The sequence below is a fragment of the Myotis nattereri genome (genome assembly GCF_964212035.1).
Source record: "Myotis nattereri genome assembly, chromosome: 6".
NCBI classification, from domain to species: Eukaryota; Metazoa; Chordata; class Mammalia; order Chiroptera; family Vespertilionidae; genus Myotis; species Myotis nattereri.
This window is the reverse complement of record NC_138081.1, coordinates 95,591,936-95,607,499: the sequence shown is the minus strand read 5'-3', so window position 1 is coordinate 95,607,499 and position 15,564 is coordinate 95,591,936. Positions and strand designations below refer to the sequence as shown.

General features: G+C 45.6%; 1 protein-coding gene across 3 annotated transcripts; it reads right to left on the bottom strand.

Annotated features, from left to right (window-relative positions):
• Window positions 1-289: 289 nt before the first annotated feature.
• GTF2H5 (general transcription factor IIH subunit 5) lies at window positions 290-10,561 on the bottom strand. 3 transcript variants are annotated; one of them, XM_081094177.1, is made up of 3 exons: window positions 10,483-10,561; window positions 9,362-9,435; window positions 290-696 (listed from the first exon to the last, which is right to left on the bottom strand). In XM_081094177.1, the coding sequence occupies exons 2-3, from the start codon at window positions 9,394-9,396 to the stop codon at window positions 516-518; spliced, it is 216 nt and encodes a 71-aa protein (XP_080950303.1). In that variant the 5' UTR covers window positions 9,397-9,435; window positions 10,483-10,561; the 3' UTR covers window positions 290-515. The 3 variants fall into 3 exon arrangements, with proteins under 3 accessions (XP_080950303.1, XP_080950305.1, XP_080950304.1); XM_081094179.1 differs by lacking the exon at window positions 10,483-10,561 and adding an exon at window positions 10,401-10,425; XM_081094178.1 differs by lacking the exon at window positions 10,483-10,561 and adding an exon at window positions 10,364-10,412.
• Window positions 10,562-15,564: the final 5,003 nt, after the last annotated feature.

Below are 15,564 nucleotides of genomic sequence, written 5' to 3'. Positions count from 1 at the left end.
CACAACCTCCCAATCTGCCCTGCTCTGTGCATGACGGGGCGGCGCCCCAACTCCCCAATCGGCCCTGCTCTGAGCCCAACCAGGGGCTGCACCTAGGGATTGGGCCTGCCCTCTGCCACCCGGGAGCAGGCCTAAGCCAGCAGGTCGTTATCTCCCGAGGGGTCCCAGACTGCAAGAGGGCACAGGCTGGGCTGAGGGACGCCCCCTCCCCCCGAGCGCACAAATTTTTGTGCACCGGGCCTCTAGTATTTTAATAAAGGACAATAAAAAGTCAAATTATAGCCAACTGTTAAAGTTTTGTGTTTTTTTTAATTCTAGGGTACATGTAGTAAAAAAAAGAAAACCACAGACACACACAAAACAGAACAAGAGTATCCACTCAGGGGCTTTTTTCTGAACAAATGATGCCCGAGTCTTTCTCGCAGCATGCTTCTTAGCAAGTCTCTAAGTCTAGCCTGCCACATAAAATACTAAGTGATGAGTCTCTTGCATGTTACTTTTAATATCTAGTATTTTCACTTCTGGGTAAGAGAAAAAGCATTTTGGTCCATTAATTCACCTACTCGCTCCTGGAGGACATTAACCAACTCTGCTATTACGAAGACATGCGTGTCATCAATGTCTTGAATGATGAACTTCTTCCCTAGGGCATTTGACTCATCCAAGTACAGCAGAAACTGCTTCATGGCAGGGTCACTGTAGAGGTAAACACATATTGATGAGAAACCTTATTGTCAATTTACACCAGAACCTGAGTGATTAGAATTTTGAGCACGTCGAATTTTTAGGTTAAGTTAAAAATCCTAAACTCTCACTCCCACTCTGCCTTAAGTGTTAATGATTTATAGATGTAGCTTCATTTTAGAGCTGTTAGTGTAAGTTTAAGAGAAAGAGGCCAATAATATTTTGAAAAGAATAATTTGTCACTGACAAGTGAAGAAGTAATGTTCAAAGCTTTGTAGTTAATAGGGCCTAGAATCACAGCCTCCTTAACTGACTTTAAAAATTAATTTCCTTACTTGTCCACAACCATTACATTTAAAAAGGCAATAGCTTTTCACTACCTTGCCAGTGACACGTTAATTTACAAAACCAGTTAAATTGTCACTTTATAAAGCAGGGTACACAGCTAGAGTCAGATCTGGATTCAACCCTGGCTTTAGCACTTACTTGTGTGACCTTAAAATGTATTGAATCGCCCAAAACCTCAAAGTAAACCTACATAACAGAATTGTTATGGAAATTAAAGGTGAAATATGCCAAGGATAGTATTTGATCTGCAGTTGGTACTCAAGTATCTTCCCCTTCCTTAAAATTCTGAAGCTTATAAGTCTGAACTATCATTCAGAATCTTTAAAGAAAATTCTAACAAAATCTCTTTGTGAATGCTGAGCTCAAAGAAGAAATCCAAATTCAATTCCATTTATTTGTGGCTTTATTTTGGAATGAATAGAATAATCAGACGGGGAAAAGGGATATAATTTTTTGGATTTACCAAAATGTGTCTTTCATCAAAGCCATGACAAGGGATGAGTATAGCTACAGAAAAGAGTCCAAGGACCACACCCTGGACAACCCAACATCAAAAGGTTAAAAAGGACAGATCAGCCCTGATTGTTTTGGCTCAGTGGATAGAGCGTCGGCCTGCGGACTGAGGGGTCCCGGGTTCGATTCTGGTCAGGGGCATGTGCCTTGGTTGCGGGCACATCCCCAGTGGGAGGTGTGCAGGAGGCAGCTGATTGATGTTCCTCTCTCATCGATGTTTTGGGCTCTCTGTCCCTCTCCCTTCCTCTCTGTAAAAAATCAATAAAATATATTTAAAAAAAAGGACAGATCAGCAAAGCAGATTATGAAGAAGTGAACACTGAAGTAGGAAGAAAGCATGAAGAGTCCTGGAAGCCAAGTGAACAAAGGACATTCAAGAAGAGTAAGTGATCAACTGTGCCCAATGCCGTTAATAGGTATAATAAGATAAGGACTGAGAATTGACTATTGGATTCAGAGTTGCTGGACTTGGCAAGGGCAGTTTTGGTGGAATCACAGAGGAGAAAGCCTGACTGAAGTGGGTTTCGGAAAAGAAAGAAATTAAAGAAAGTGAACACAGAAGGCCTTCTGGGAAACTGTGGTACAAAGAGCAGGAAAATAGAGTGGGAGCTGGATGGGGATGTGGGAATCAAGTGTTTTCATCTGGGAGGGGAGAATAACAGTATGTTTGTGATGCTGACGGAAATGACCTAATGGAGAAAGAAAAGCTGATAAAGCAGGAGAAAAGAGGAGAACTTCTGAAAAGGTGTTCTTAAATAGGCAAGAGGGGATGGGATCTAGTTCCCAAGCAGAGAAGAGTATATGGGCACAGACAGATCCATGTGGTAAAGACTAGTGGACATTCTCTTCTGATTTTTTTTTCTTCTCAGTTAATCAGGAAGCAAGGGCTCAGCTGGAAGTGAGGACAGGGAAGTTGTTTGAGATATGAGAAACTGAAGGAATGAAATACTATACGTCATTCATTCTAAGAACCATTTTTCCTCACATTTTAACATCTTTAAAATTGGGACGAGCCTTACAATAAAGAGCATGTTATAGTATAATTGGCAGTGGTTTTTCTGAGAGGTACTTAAAATATTGGTAAGTTATAAAATCGATGAAATCTTAGATTTAATTGACTGTAAAAGCGTTACTAGGAGTGGGAGAAGTGGACTAGGAAATGTAGGTTTGCTGGCTAGCATTCAGGCTCCATGTGAGTTTATCAGACATAAATCTGAAGTGAGACTAATCAGTATGTTTGTATGTTTTTCTCCAGCCAGAGAATTATGGAGGTAAAGGCTCAGAGAGGGTGAAGAGCTGAATTTTACCAGATTTGGTGAGTGTGACAGAAGGGAAAGGGAGTTGAATGTGTCTTTGAGAGAACAAGTATTTGATGGGCTGCGGAACATAAGCTGGGAAAGGAGGAGAGTGAGATGTTGGGGTGGCGAAGGATAATGAAAAGGTGGGAGAATCAACAGACTGTATATCTGTAGAGTGGAGGAAATTATGGAGATATGGGGCATTAGAGGGAGTGAACAGGAAAGGAGGGGGTTTTCAGATGTCTACAGTGGAGACTTTGGAGATGGTACTATGGGTAGGGACAGGTGTAGGTCTGACTATGTGAATGAGTGACTGCAACCAGGTGGAGGGTAAGCTTACTGGAAGAGGTCAGGGAACTGAAAGGACATGGTATTGAAAGGACTCACCCCATGGACATCAAAATCAATAACAACATGACAGGACAGCTCCTGGAGAGTGACCGGTAGTCTTTAGAGAAAAACCCTCAAGAAAAGATCTGGGTGTTTGTGGATTATTCCAAAGTGGGTGGTCTGGTCTGATGGTATGAGATTCAGAACTGGGAGTTACTATGGAAGAGGGGAGAATTCCTAGAAGTGACAACGAGGAGTAAGGTAGATACCTATCCCGTTCCTGGCCCAATGGTACAAGAGGTATTAGAGAAACAATTCAACACTTGATAGGGTTGTGGGAGCAGTGCACTCAGGAGAAAGCCAGGTTTTGTTATAGCCTAAAGGAAAGGGGGCCTGGGGAAAGGAAGAGGAAAAGTTCAGAGAAGAGGCTGAGAGGGTTCTGTTGCTCTCTCAGGTTCTAGAGGGCAAAGTGCAAAGGATGGTGAGGAGATGGAATTAATAAAGCGGATGATACAGCCATAGACAATGCGTGTAAAAGGAGTGAGGGGTGGCAATGGAAGTATGTGGCCTTTTGGGGGACTGAAAACAAGAAAGAATATAAGGTATAAGACTGAGGGTCTCCTGACAGATAGTGACACTGAGACTGAAAGGCAACGATAGCCAGTGATGGATGGGAGAGAGAATGGAGGTCTCTGACAAAGATAGCTAATGTAATGAAGGAATGAGGTAGGGTGCCTGAGGCTTCAGAAGGGAGATGTTCACTAATTAGATGTTTGTCCTGCCCTACAGATAGGTCAGAAAAGGTTATTTCTGGTGATAATTCTTATTATGGGCAAGGTCCCTAATTTAAATTCCTCTATGTAAGTAAGCGGGGGCAAAAGTTTCTCTTGAGCCTGCAGGATCTCGACTGCCTTCAATTCAAAATACTCTACATACCCCAGAGGCACAAATTGGGGTGACTCATTCTGAACCCCTACACATGCTATCCTTGCTACTTACCAGCCATCTCTTGTTACACTTGCATTACACATTACTTAATAGTTTTCTTTAAATTGCTTTCAAATCAACTTTTAAGCTTAACTTTACCTGGTACAAATCACCAGTATCTTGATGTGCTTATTTTTACCTCAAATAAATTAAACTTGTCACATAAAAACTAATTTTGTGTTCTAATTCCCCTCTGCCCCCAAATGTGTGTTTTCCTACCAACCATCTTGAACACCAGTGGTATCACTAGGAAACTGCTGACAAATGAGATGACTTAACCAGACCTGAGGCCCTGAACCTAACTGTTCCCTATACCTGGGCTCCTGAGCATTAAAGAGAAAAAACCAACATGATATAGAAAAATGTTAGTTACATGCAAGCAAGTGGTTAGAATAAGATGGAACTTGGAGACATTGTAGAAAATAGGTCCACCTTTCATCTAGCGCCAATATTCCACCTTTGTGCGCCAATCCACCCAGCAGGATGAGCCTTGGTTCACACAGAGGTACTTCTTGCAAAGTGAGCACCAGATGTTGCTCTTCACCTTCTTGCATGGATTGTCTTTGTAAGACACTCCAGGATTTTGCTTGTTGTACCTGGAGTGCTTTTCCACGCACACAACACAGATATGATTAGACGATGTCCCAGGAGGAAATCTCTGCAAAATGATTGCCTGGGGTCATCCGTTGAGGGCAGGGTTCCTTTTGTGGGTGGCGGTGGGCTGATGTCCTGTATCCACCAATAAGTGGCAGGCACAGTTTCTGAATATATCTGGTGAAATAAACTGGCTTTTTTGAAGCAGCTTGCTGCTTTGAAGCATAAAAGTGTAAGAATTATAACTGGCCCACATAAAAAATTTTATGAAAAGCCGCCGGGGCCAGCGGTAATGACGACGAGACCGGTGAAGGCGGGTCATCTGGTCATTTTTGTCACAGCCACCCATATAATTATTATAGTCCTTCACCAGCTGTGGCATCTGTATTTCTTGCACACTGCCATCTTTATTTCTTCTGTTTATTACTACATTTTGGGCTGGATTGTGGTAGTTCGAAATAAATGTGATGGGCTTTCTATCCTGCCAAACTAAACACGTTACACTTTCTTGACATAGATAGCAACTGTCACCCCTAGCAAGTTTTTTTTACACTTTTCAGTGACTTAGGAAACTGCTTCCTGTTTTGCTGCAGGGTTCCCACAATTCCTGTGTGTAATTCTGACAGTGCATATTTAGCAAGGGTTAGAGTTGTAGAACCAGTCCATGACAAGCACATGAGATTTATTTTCCATTGCACATGAGGTCAGGAGACGAACGACTGTATTTCCTACTGCGCCCAAGTCTTTTATAGGCATTGGTGCAGCACCAGTGTAGATTTCTGCATTCAAAATGTAGCGTCTCACCTTCACAGAGAAGGAAAGACTTGATGCCCCACTTTGTGGGCGTATCCTTGATATACTGCTTGATGGCCAAGCGGTTTTTTGTCAGGATCATCCCCTCATCTAGGCTCAAATGTTGCTTTGGCAGATAGAAGTGGAGAAACTTGGGGAGCAGACTTTCCAAGAAAGGCCTAACTTTATATATTCTATCTGTCTTATCGATATCTGTGTCTTCCTCATCAATTATGTGTAAAAAAACTCCAAAGGGCCAAGAATCTGTCTAGAGCAGCCGTGGGCAAACTACGGCCCGCGGGCCGGATCTGGCCTGTTTGAAATGAATAAAACTAAAAAAAAAAAAGACCGTACCATTTTATGTAATGATGTTTACTTTGAATTTATATTAGTTCACACAAACACTCCATCCATGCTTTTGTTCCGGCCCTCCGGTCCAGTTTAAGAACCCATTGTGGCCCTCGAGTCAAAAAGTTTGCCCACCCCTGGTCTAGAGTCATAACATTTCGAAATCCGGGAGTAATCCCAACAAAGTCAGAGCCCTCATTTGTCCAATAATCCCGATAGCTGGGCTTTATACATAAGTATTCCATATAGTTCCTCAGTCCAAGAAAAGCCTTCATTTCTTCCACTGTGGCATCCTTGAAATTTTTGGCATTGTAGGAGTTGGGCTTTGCTATATGCAATTAGTGGGCCCGGAGGTTCGTTTTCTCTGTCGAATTTTGCCAGAAAGTATCATCCAAATCAAGGATAAAAAGTCAATTGGTTCACTCTCCTCTGTGATAGATCCAGGAATGTTCACTGGGCCTTTTCCATCCTCAGTGAAATTCAGATCTGAATTTGGTGATACAAAATTCCTTGTCCAACCTTCATCACCACCTAGATCTGCCCCATCAGCTGTTTGAGGGACACGCCTCCCTTCTCTTACTATCGATCTAGCTCTAGATCTATAAGGTTCAAGATTCTCCTCATCACTCGAGCTCTCACTGTCTGTGTCACTTGAACTGGAAACGTATTCTTGATGAAATTCTGACTCCTCAGAGTCTGAATCAACCAAAGTATCGATCACCTGTTGGACTGTGATAAGCCTAGACCTACTTCGCTTTCCTGTTGAAGTGCTTGGTTCATCAGCCGCTTGTTTCATTGTGAATTTTCAGAATTTTTTCACGTCAAACCACACAAAGTCAATTCAAACACATGGGGGCAGACATTTGCAATGGCTAACCATGAGGTTTGACCACGACTGGCTGGTTATTTTTAGTTTGCGACGCATTTTTTTCACGTACTAGGCAAAGTACCGAAAATTAGGTACAGCGATATAGCGGCAGATTTGGAAATTACCGAAAAATCGGTACAGCGATCTGGTAGGGTTGAGTGGCTGGTTAGTTAGGCAATTTATATCAATGGCCTCCATTAAACTTTTTGAAAGAAAATGGAAAGCAGTCAATTTGAGATTGAATTCTCAAGCCTGTACCTGAAATATAATTTGTAATAATTCAAAACATAAAAGTTTAAGGGACAATTTGTTATGAAATGTACAGGGCCTGAAATATCTTGCCTGAATACAGGGCTATTCTACTTCTACATGGTCTCTGGGAGAACCTGCTGGCAAGGCAAAAAAACAAAACCAAGTGCCCATATGTACAATGGCTTCCAGTGTGTTATCTTATTCCACCTCTTACTACCACCTGACACAGCCCACTCACCTACCTGAAACATTCCTAACTTCCCTCCAACTGCACTGTTTTATTCTGAACTGCTTTTGTTGGTGTCTCCTCTACCCAAACTTTAAATCTGCACTATGCGTTGGTAGCCTGCTGGTCACATGTCAGTACTGAGCACGTGAAATTTGGATAGTCTGTGAAATGTGCTGTAAAATAAAATACACATTGGATTTTGAAGCTTTAATATGGAAAAAGACAGCACAATTTTGAAGTCTTAGTACAGACTCTGAAACCTTACTCCATGTTGAAATATTCTAGGCATACCGGGTTGAATAAAATATATTAATTTCACCTGTTTCATTTTACTTTCTCATGTAGCTACTAGAAAATGTAAGATGGCATATGTGGCACACAGTATTATTTCTATAGGGCAGTGCTACTATAAATGCAAGAAGTACTCAGGGATTTGGACTTGCTCCTCCCTCAGCCTTGCCATCACGTAAGCAGTACCATTATCCATATTATGACTCATATTAGGGGCCTAGAGATACAGGTAACAGTATTTTCAGAGAATGGGAGTGACCACAGATGAGACCGAATTACTGGTGGGGCAAGCAAACAAGTGGAGGCTGAGCAAGACCTGTCCAGCAGTTCCGGTTTTCAGCTGCACGATAACCAAGCCCCACGTTAGGTGGCTTTGCGGAACTGACCCGTGCTGGGCGTGGAGGGCCTCGGCTCATTGAGGTTTCTCCTTTCTCCCTTGAAATGTACAACCAGTTTAAACAACCTTCACCTGGCTCACTTAGCTTTTTTTCTCCCTGCATTTTTGGAAGACCATAGTTTGTGAGGTGAAGACTTAGCAGGCCCTGAAATTCTGTGGTAGGCAGTTAGACAGACAGAGCAAGGACAGAGCAAGGACAGTCACCCGGGCGGAAAGCCCCAGGTGCCTAGCAACGGGCAAGACTGGGAAAATAAGGACCTCACTCCCAGGATAAGCTTTCCTCCCCTTGTATATCGCTGGTCCTTCAGTTTAGACGCCCTGAGGGGTGGAAAAAGGGGGCAGTTAGTGACCTCATTCGACTCCCAGGCAGGCCCTTGCACAACCACTCCCTTCAGCATTAACCCCTAGGGATGAGATCTAGGCCTCAGCTGTGTTTCAGCTCCAGGCCCTGCACAACCAGACTGGGCTGACTCAGGACCAGCTCCATTGACTAATGACCCCTGACACCCTCCTGAAAGGACACACCCAGAAAGCTGAATATTTTATTGAGATCCTCCTCCGGGCCCGCCCCTAAAACCCTGCCTTCAAAGCCCTTAGGAAGGCGGACTCTCCCAAGAGCAAGCTGGGAGAGCAAGCCTTTCTGCCGCTCCCCCCCTTCCTCCCAGGCCAGTTACCTTCACCCTCTCCCTCCTCAGCTCCAAGGCCCTTTCTTTGGCCTCTATAACTTGTTTCCTGAGCCCATTTCTTCTACCGCTTTCTTCCTCTGTGACTTCCTAATAGCCCTACCAGACCGCTGTACCGATTTTTCGGTAATTTCCACACAAAGGTGGAATATTGGCGCTAGATGAAAGGTAGACCTATTTTCTACAATGTCTCCAAGTTCCATCTTATTCTAACCACTTGTTTGCATGTAACTAACATTTTTCTATATCATGTTGGTTTTTTCTCTTTAATGCTCAGGAGCCCAGGTATAGGGGACAGTTGGATTCAGGGCCTCAGGTCTGGTAGACCTAATTAAACTTTCTCTTATAGTTTGAGTCTTGGCTCTGAATCCTTTCTTAGCCAGAACTCAAGGAAGGAGGTTGTTGAACCAAGATCTGGTCTGACTCCACCAGTGTAACACCCGGTGCCCTTCTCACCGCTGCCAACAATTCTAGTCAATACCCGTGGTTTTAGAACACCAGCCCTGTTTCCCTACAGAGCGCGAATCTAACAACTATGCTGCTTCCCACCAAAAAATGGGTGGAAATAATGCCAATTACATCAGTTCAACAGAGCCACTGAGATCTGGCACCAGGAAGAAACTTAGCCACAAAATCTGTTCCATTTGTTATCTAAGCAAGAAAACTGAAGTCAAGGAAGGTGAAAAACTTGATTCATTCAGCTCTTAAAACAAAAGAAAAAACTCATGAAGTATCAAAGCTACTAACCATTCTATAAGCACTCCTTTCAAGACGTTGACCATCTTCTCCTCAGTCAGAAGATGCAGACGACCTTAAAAATGCTAACAAAAGGAAGACAGTGACATACAATCCAAAAGCATCAACATTAATACACTTTGGAGATTTACCTCTGAAATGAGGGAGAATATGAATAAACACCTAAGTCTGTGAAGACGGAGAGCTGACATTAAGAAAACAAACAGATATTCTGATCTTTCAGTAAAATTACACATCTACTGGGATATTAATGTCTAAACCTTACTTGCAAACAAGTTTACCAGTCAATCCTAATGAAAGCAAGCGGCTTACCGACACCGGTGTGTCCAACCCAGTTTTTAAAATTAAAACATTCCTTGAGCCCTAGTTGGTTTGACTCAAGGGAAGGAGCGCGGCCTGAGGACTGAAGGGTCCCGTGTTTGACAAGGGTCCCGGCTCCAGCCCCAGTAGGGGGCGTGCAGGAGCCAGCCCATCAACGATTCTCAACATTGATGTTTCTCTCTCTCCCTCCCTCTCCTTTCCTCTCTGAAATCAATAAAAAAATATATTTTAAAAAGTAATAAAACATTAGTTGAAAGATTTCTCTTCCCACCCAGGAGTATAATTAAAAAAAAAAAAAAAAGATCCTGGGAGGCAGAAATCACAGGATGGTAGCTCCGAAAGAGGCCTTAAAATTATATATTGAGTCCAATCATCTCATTTTACCGCTGAGACAGGGCCTTGGAAGAGATTAAGCAGTAGCTCCCCATTCCCTCCCCAAAGGGTACAAGCCGGGTCTTCAGACTTGTGTTCATTTATCAAATAAATGACATTCCCAAGGATCTAAACTAAAAGGGAAAAAACCCAGCCCGTGCCCGCCAACCTAACCCTTAGCCTCCTACACCTGGTCCCGGGGCAATGCCCCCCAAAGGAAATTCACGGCGCAGTCACCGCGCGCCAGCCGCCCGGCCCCGTCAGAACGGGCCCGAGGGGGTGCGGGACACCGCCCAGTACCCCAGCGGCTGGAGGATAGGCTGCCCGGTCCCTTCACCCGCTTCTCTCTTTCTTCGGGACCCCTACATCTTCCTCGCACCCCACTTTTCCCTCTCGTTCTGGGAGCAGACGCCGCGTACCTCCGCCCACGGAACCAGCAGCACTCCAGCGTCGCCTACAGAGCACGCAACGCGTGACGTCATCGCGTCGGCGACGCCCTGGAGGGTGGGAGGCGGGTGTGGGCGGGGCCGAGGGGCGGGGCGTGGAGAGCGGGGGCGGGGTCACGTGCCGCCCGCCTCCAGGTGGAGGTCGAGGGCTGGCCGCGGGGGAGGAAGGGGCTTTCCTCGTTGACCCGGCCTCGGAGAGCTGCGGCGGGCAGGCCAAGCCCAGGTGCCGGCAGGTGGGAAGGGGAGGCGGGCTTGCGGGGGCGGGCGAGGGCGTCGGTGAAGCGGGCCAAGCGGAGAGCTGGGCGGGTGGCGGCGGGCTCGGCTGTGGAGAGGCCGGGGCGCCCCCGCGTGGACTGGCGGGCCTCGGCTGACCCGCTGACCCTCTGCCGGGCGTGAGGGCCTCTCTGGAAGCCTAAAGCCCACTCTTTCCCGGTCGACGCCGTTCTCTGGCTCTTCTCCGAGACCCAAAGAGAACGTGTGTGTGTGTGGGGGGGCGGGCGGGGAGAGGGGGGTGCCATCGTCGGCGCGGTAGCCAGGGAGTGCTGATAAGGAGGACGGACCGGCTCCCTTCAAATAGGCCCTTCCAGACCCAGGTCCCAGCGCTGACCCAGGAGGGAGGTCCAATAGATGGAGTGCTGGCAGGTCTCTGAGCCCAGCAACGATCACTTTAACCCGAGAGACCCCCGAAGATCTGAAATTCATCCCGTCCCCAAATTCTGGTCTGTGTTCTAACAGCGCGCTGTCTGTCTGTTTTAACCAGCGGGGGTGCGAGGTTCATGCTTTCTGCTCCGTAGGTTAAGCTGTCCTGCAGCTGGGCTCCTGTGTGTGAATATGGTTTACAAGCCCAACCCCTCCACGTATTTCCCTTTTCCTATTCCTCAAGTCTGTTCCTTCCCCTTGGTTTCCATTGCTGTTGGGGGCACCTGCGCTCCCTCTTTCATCTGCCTCGAAGTGTAGTTCTCCCCAAGTACCTTTCTTTGCTTTTTTGGTTCTTGCCTGCCTTCTTCTCTTTGGCCATCTCAGCAGTTCCATCACGTTGACCCTCCCTCCACCCTTGCGCTCCAGGTGCCATCCCGATGCCTGCGAGTGCTTACATGGCTCCTCTCATGCTGACCTGTTGTAGGTGGTGGGACAGCACTGGGTGTTAGAAGTAGGACACATGGCCCGGGTGGAAGGGAAAAGTTTTAGTCCTTAAAAATGCCAAGTCAAAGGATGGGAGAAAAAGGAAACATTAGTTTGGAGGGGTGTGGCCAAATATTTAAGAAACGTAGATAAATTCAGGATCCAGTTCAATTTATAGGTGAAAAATAAAACTTTGAAGACAAAGTTTTATTTAAATTAGAGTCTGATATTCACAACTGTGTGTTATAGTCTATTGAAACACAACTCCCCTCCCCTCCCCAATTCACTCTCAAGTGGAAGAGAGAGGGAAAGACAGAAATATCGATGTGAGAGAAACACATTAATTGGTTGCCTCCTGCATATGCCTGGACAGGGGGGGAAGGGGGTATGGGGGGGGTGGAGTCTGCAACCAAGGTACATGCCCTTGACCAGAATCAAACTTGGGACCCTTGGGTCTGCAGGCCCACGCTCTATACACTGAGCCAAATCGGCCACACTCACACTGTAAAAACATATACGTATACTAGAGGCCCCGTGCATGAAATTCGTGCATGGGTAGAGTCCCTAGCAGCTGCCAGCTGGATCCTCCCTTCCCTGGCTGCTGGTTGCAGGCCTTCCTTCATTCTGCGCCGCCCCCTGGTGGTCAGCGCACGTCATAGCGAGTGAGCGAACTCCCAGTTGGTCCAACTCCCGAGGGGACACTTTGCATATTAGGCTTTTATATTATATACATATGATTTTTGTTGATTTCAGAGAGAAAAGGAGAGGGAGAGAGAGAGAGAAACATCAATGATGAGAGAGAATCATTGATGGGCTGTCTCCTGTATGCCCCAAACCGGGGATGGGGCCCAAAATCTGGGTATGTGCCCTGACTGGGAAATTGAATCATAACTAACCGGTTCATAGGTCTACGCTCAACCACTGAGCCATGCCAGCCAGGCACACTCAGACTTTTAAGAGACATATTTCTAATAAAGTATGACATTCACTAACAGTTTCAAGTGTATTTTCTAGCTCTTCTGTAATAAAAGGCCCAAAGTAGGTGAACCTAAGAGTTGTCTAGCAATCATTGTTTAACAGCTGAAATGAGTTAATTGGTCTTCTTAAATGGCTAAGGTTTTTTCTTTGGATAAGGATTACCTCCCAGAAACTTGCATTTTAAAAGATGGCCCAGATAAGAGTTTTTTAAGAAGAGTAGGTATTTGTATCTCAAAGGTACAGGGAAAGAAATGCCAGTTTCTCCTAGAAGGATGTTGGTTTCATAAAGCCAATTATCTATAAGCATTTTGAGCCAAATGAGAGGTTTCTGGAAAGGTAAAAGAACTTAGTGGGCTTTGATGTTCTGGAGCCATTCCTCTTTACTTATTTGTAAAACAAGGGCAGTCATTAAAGATTGGCAAATGTTGGCAAAGGACTAACAAATTTCTTCATCCATTTTTGGAATGTTTCCTTCCATCTGGGGACATTTTTCTTTTAGGCTCTATAGGAATTAGAGCGATCTAGTTTATGGGTAGCATATACAGTAGAGCAGTGGTCTCAACCTTCCTAATGCCGCAGCCCTTTAATACAGGTTCTCATGTTGTGGTGACCCCCAACCATAAAATTATTTTCGTTGCTACTTCATAACTGTAATTTTGCTACTGTTATGAATCGTCATGTAAATATCTGATATACAGGATGTATTTTCATTGTTACAAATTGAACATAATTAAAGCATAGTGATTAATCACAAAAACAATATGTAATTATATATGTGTTTTCCGATGGTCTTAGGCAACCCCTGTGAAAGGATCATTCAACCCCCAAAGGGGTTGCAACCCATAGGTTGAGAACCGCTTCAGTAGAGGGTCCTTTTTGAGAGCCATGAATGCTTGCATGTATGGAGTAGACATTGATCTAAAGAGGCCTCATCTTCCATCCATTTCCCTTGGGAAGAGCAAAACAGGTCTAACTGCAGGACAGCATTAAACTTAATGATGCCATTAACTGGCCAAACCTCTCCATTGTCCACTTATAGATGGGCCAGACTCTTGCAGAAGAAGCCAGAGGGACTCAGGTCAAATTTCTTCCAAAGGATTATCTCAAGGCACTGTGGACTGATTCCCCATGTACGGAGTGACAGAGAGATTCCAGGCTGAGAGGTGTCCCTGCTAGTTTTTGGGCTGTCCTGAGCTGTCCTGTGGTCAGAAGCGCAGTAGGGCAGGTTCCCTATCGCCTGGGAATTACCTGAGGTTGGAGTGCACACCCCGAGCTCTGGGTGCAGACATACCAACAGTCACAGTGATGGCTGAGCACTGTAGCAATAGACTCACTCCACTCAGATGGAGGGACTCAACTCTCTACAAAGCCAATCCCAAGCAAGGTGTCCCTGCTTGTCTGCCTCTGGACCTAACCTCCGTACAGGGGGTACCCAGGAAACGCATCCCACAGCTCTCCTCTTCAGTAGTTGGGCTAGTGACCTGATGCCCTGCCTTTCATGTTCCCCAAAGCCCTGGTCCCTTACGAAGCCTAGGAGCGAGAGAGCAGCTGCCCCTCGAAGGGAAGGGAGAGTCCCTGTTCAGTTATCCCTAAGGCTCTCCTAGAAGTTGGTTTCAGGGACTTCAGGGAGTATTCAGAAAAGGTGTTTTAAAAGACAGGGAGCTTCTAGCCCAGCTGGCATGGCTCAGTGGTTGAGTGTTGACCTATGAACCTGGAGATCATGGTTTGATTCCCGGTCAGGGCACATGCCCAGATTGCAGGTTCGATCCCCAGTGTGGGGCATATAGGAGGCAGCCAATCAATGATACTTTCTCATGATTGATGTTTCTATCTCTTTTTTTCTCCCTTCCTCTCTGAAATCAATAAACAAACAAAGAAGTCAGGAAACCTGAAAGGGATCAGAGAAGATCCCTGGTGACCTATGTCAGCTGGGCCAGACAGACAGACAGACAGCACCTCAGACCCCGAGGGAAAATCCTGTCTGCCTTCTCTAGGAAGATTAGGAACTGCCGGGTGTCCCTTATTTTTGAAACAGAATGAGTTTAGGCTCTGATTTGTCCAGCAAAAGGTTTTGTTTAGACCCTCAGAAAGCAATTCCAGTTGAAAAGCCAAAGCTATGAAGGAGTCATTCATTTTCTTCCCCTGGCCTTTAGGTACCTCAATTCTTATTGATAGCCTAGGACGGTCTCTGAACCCTCAACCCTTAGCTCCACTGGCTGAAAAAAAAGCCTGAATTTAACTCCAGACACAAAGGAAGGAAGAGAAAGGGAAGAACATCCTTCCAGTCAAAGGGCAAGGATCTCTCTCCCCCCATTGGAACTAGTAACCTGATGGGGAAGGGCCTTGTGTGATTTTCGTGTTCCCGGTGCAGGGGCCTTGTCCTGCAGTCGGTGGATTGCCTAGTGCAAACTTCCCCAGTCCATGACCAACAACTCCTGTACAAGAGTCTTCCACGGCTTTGAAATGCTCGTCCGTGCCCGCACAGTGCTGCAATCGGCAGGGAGGAAAGAGAACAGTCAGTCATGTCCTTCAAGCCAAGGTGGCAAGGACAAAGACTTACCAGTGATGAAACAATCCAAGTCACAGTAAGAACAGTTTGGTCTCAGCACCAAATATGTTGTAGGCTGTGGGAATGGGACCAGGTGGGGTCAGACTGGACCTGTGTTCAGCAACCTTGGTACTTGAGTTCTGGCTAGGAAAGAATTCAGAGCCAAAACTCAAACTATAAGAGAACATTTATTTATAAAATCACAGAGGTAGAAGATGTAATTCCTAGAAGAAATGGGCGTAGGAAACAAGTTATACAGGTAAAGGAAAGGCCCTTGGAGCTTGGGTGTGAGGAAGGTAATGGAAATGCATGGGGGATGGGGGGAGGGTGGAAGAAAGGTGCAGGCTTGCTCCAGAGCAGTGGTTCTCAACCTTCCTAATGCCTCGACCCTTTAATACAGCTCCTCA

Excerpts from the sequence above, each read along its gene's own strand:
- GTF2H5 (XM_081094177.1), bottom strand. The coding sequence starts at position 9,396 with ATGGTCAACGTCTTGAAAGGAGTGCTTATAGAATG. Across the intron at positions 697-9,361 it reads AAAGGAGTGCTTATAGAATG|TGACCCTGCCATGAAGCAGT; the intron begins GTTAGTAGCTTT and ends TTACCTCTACAG.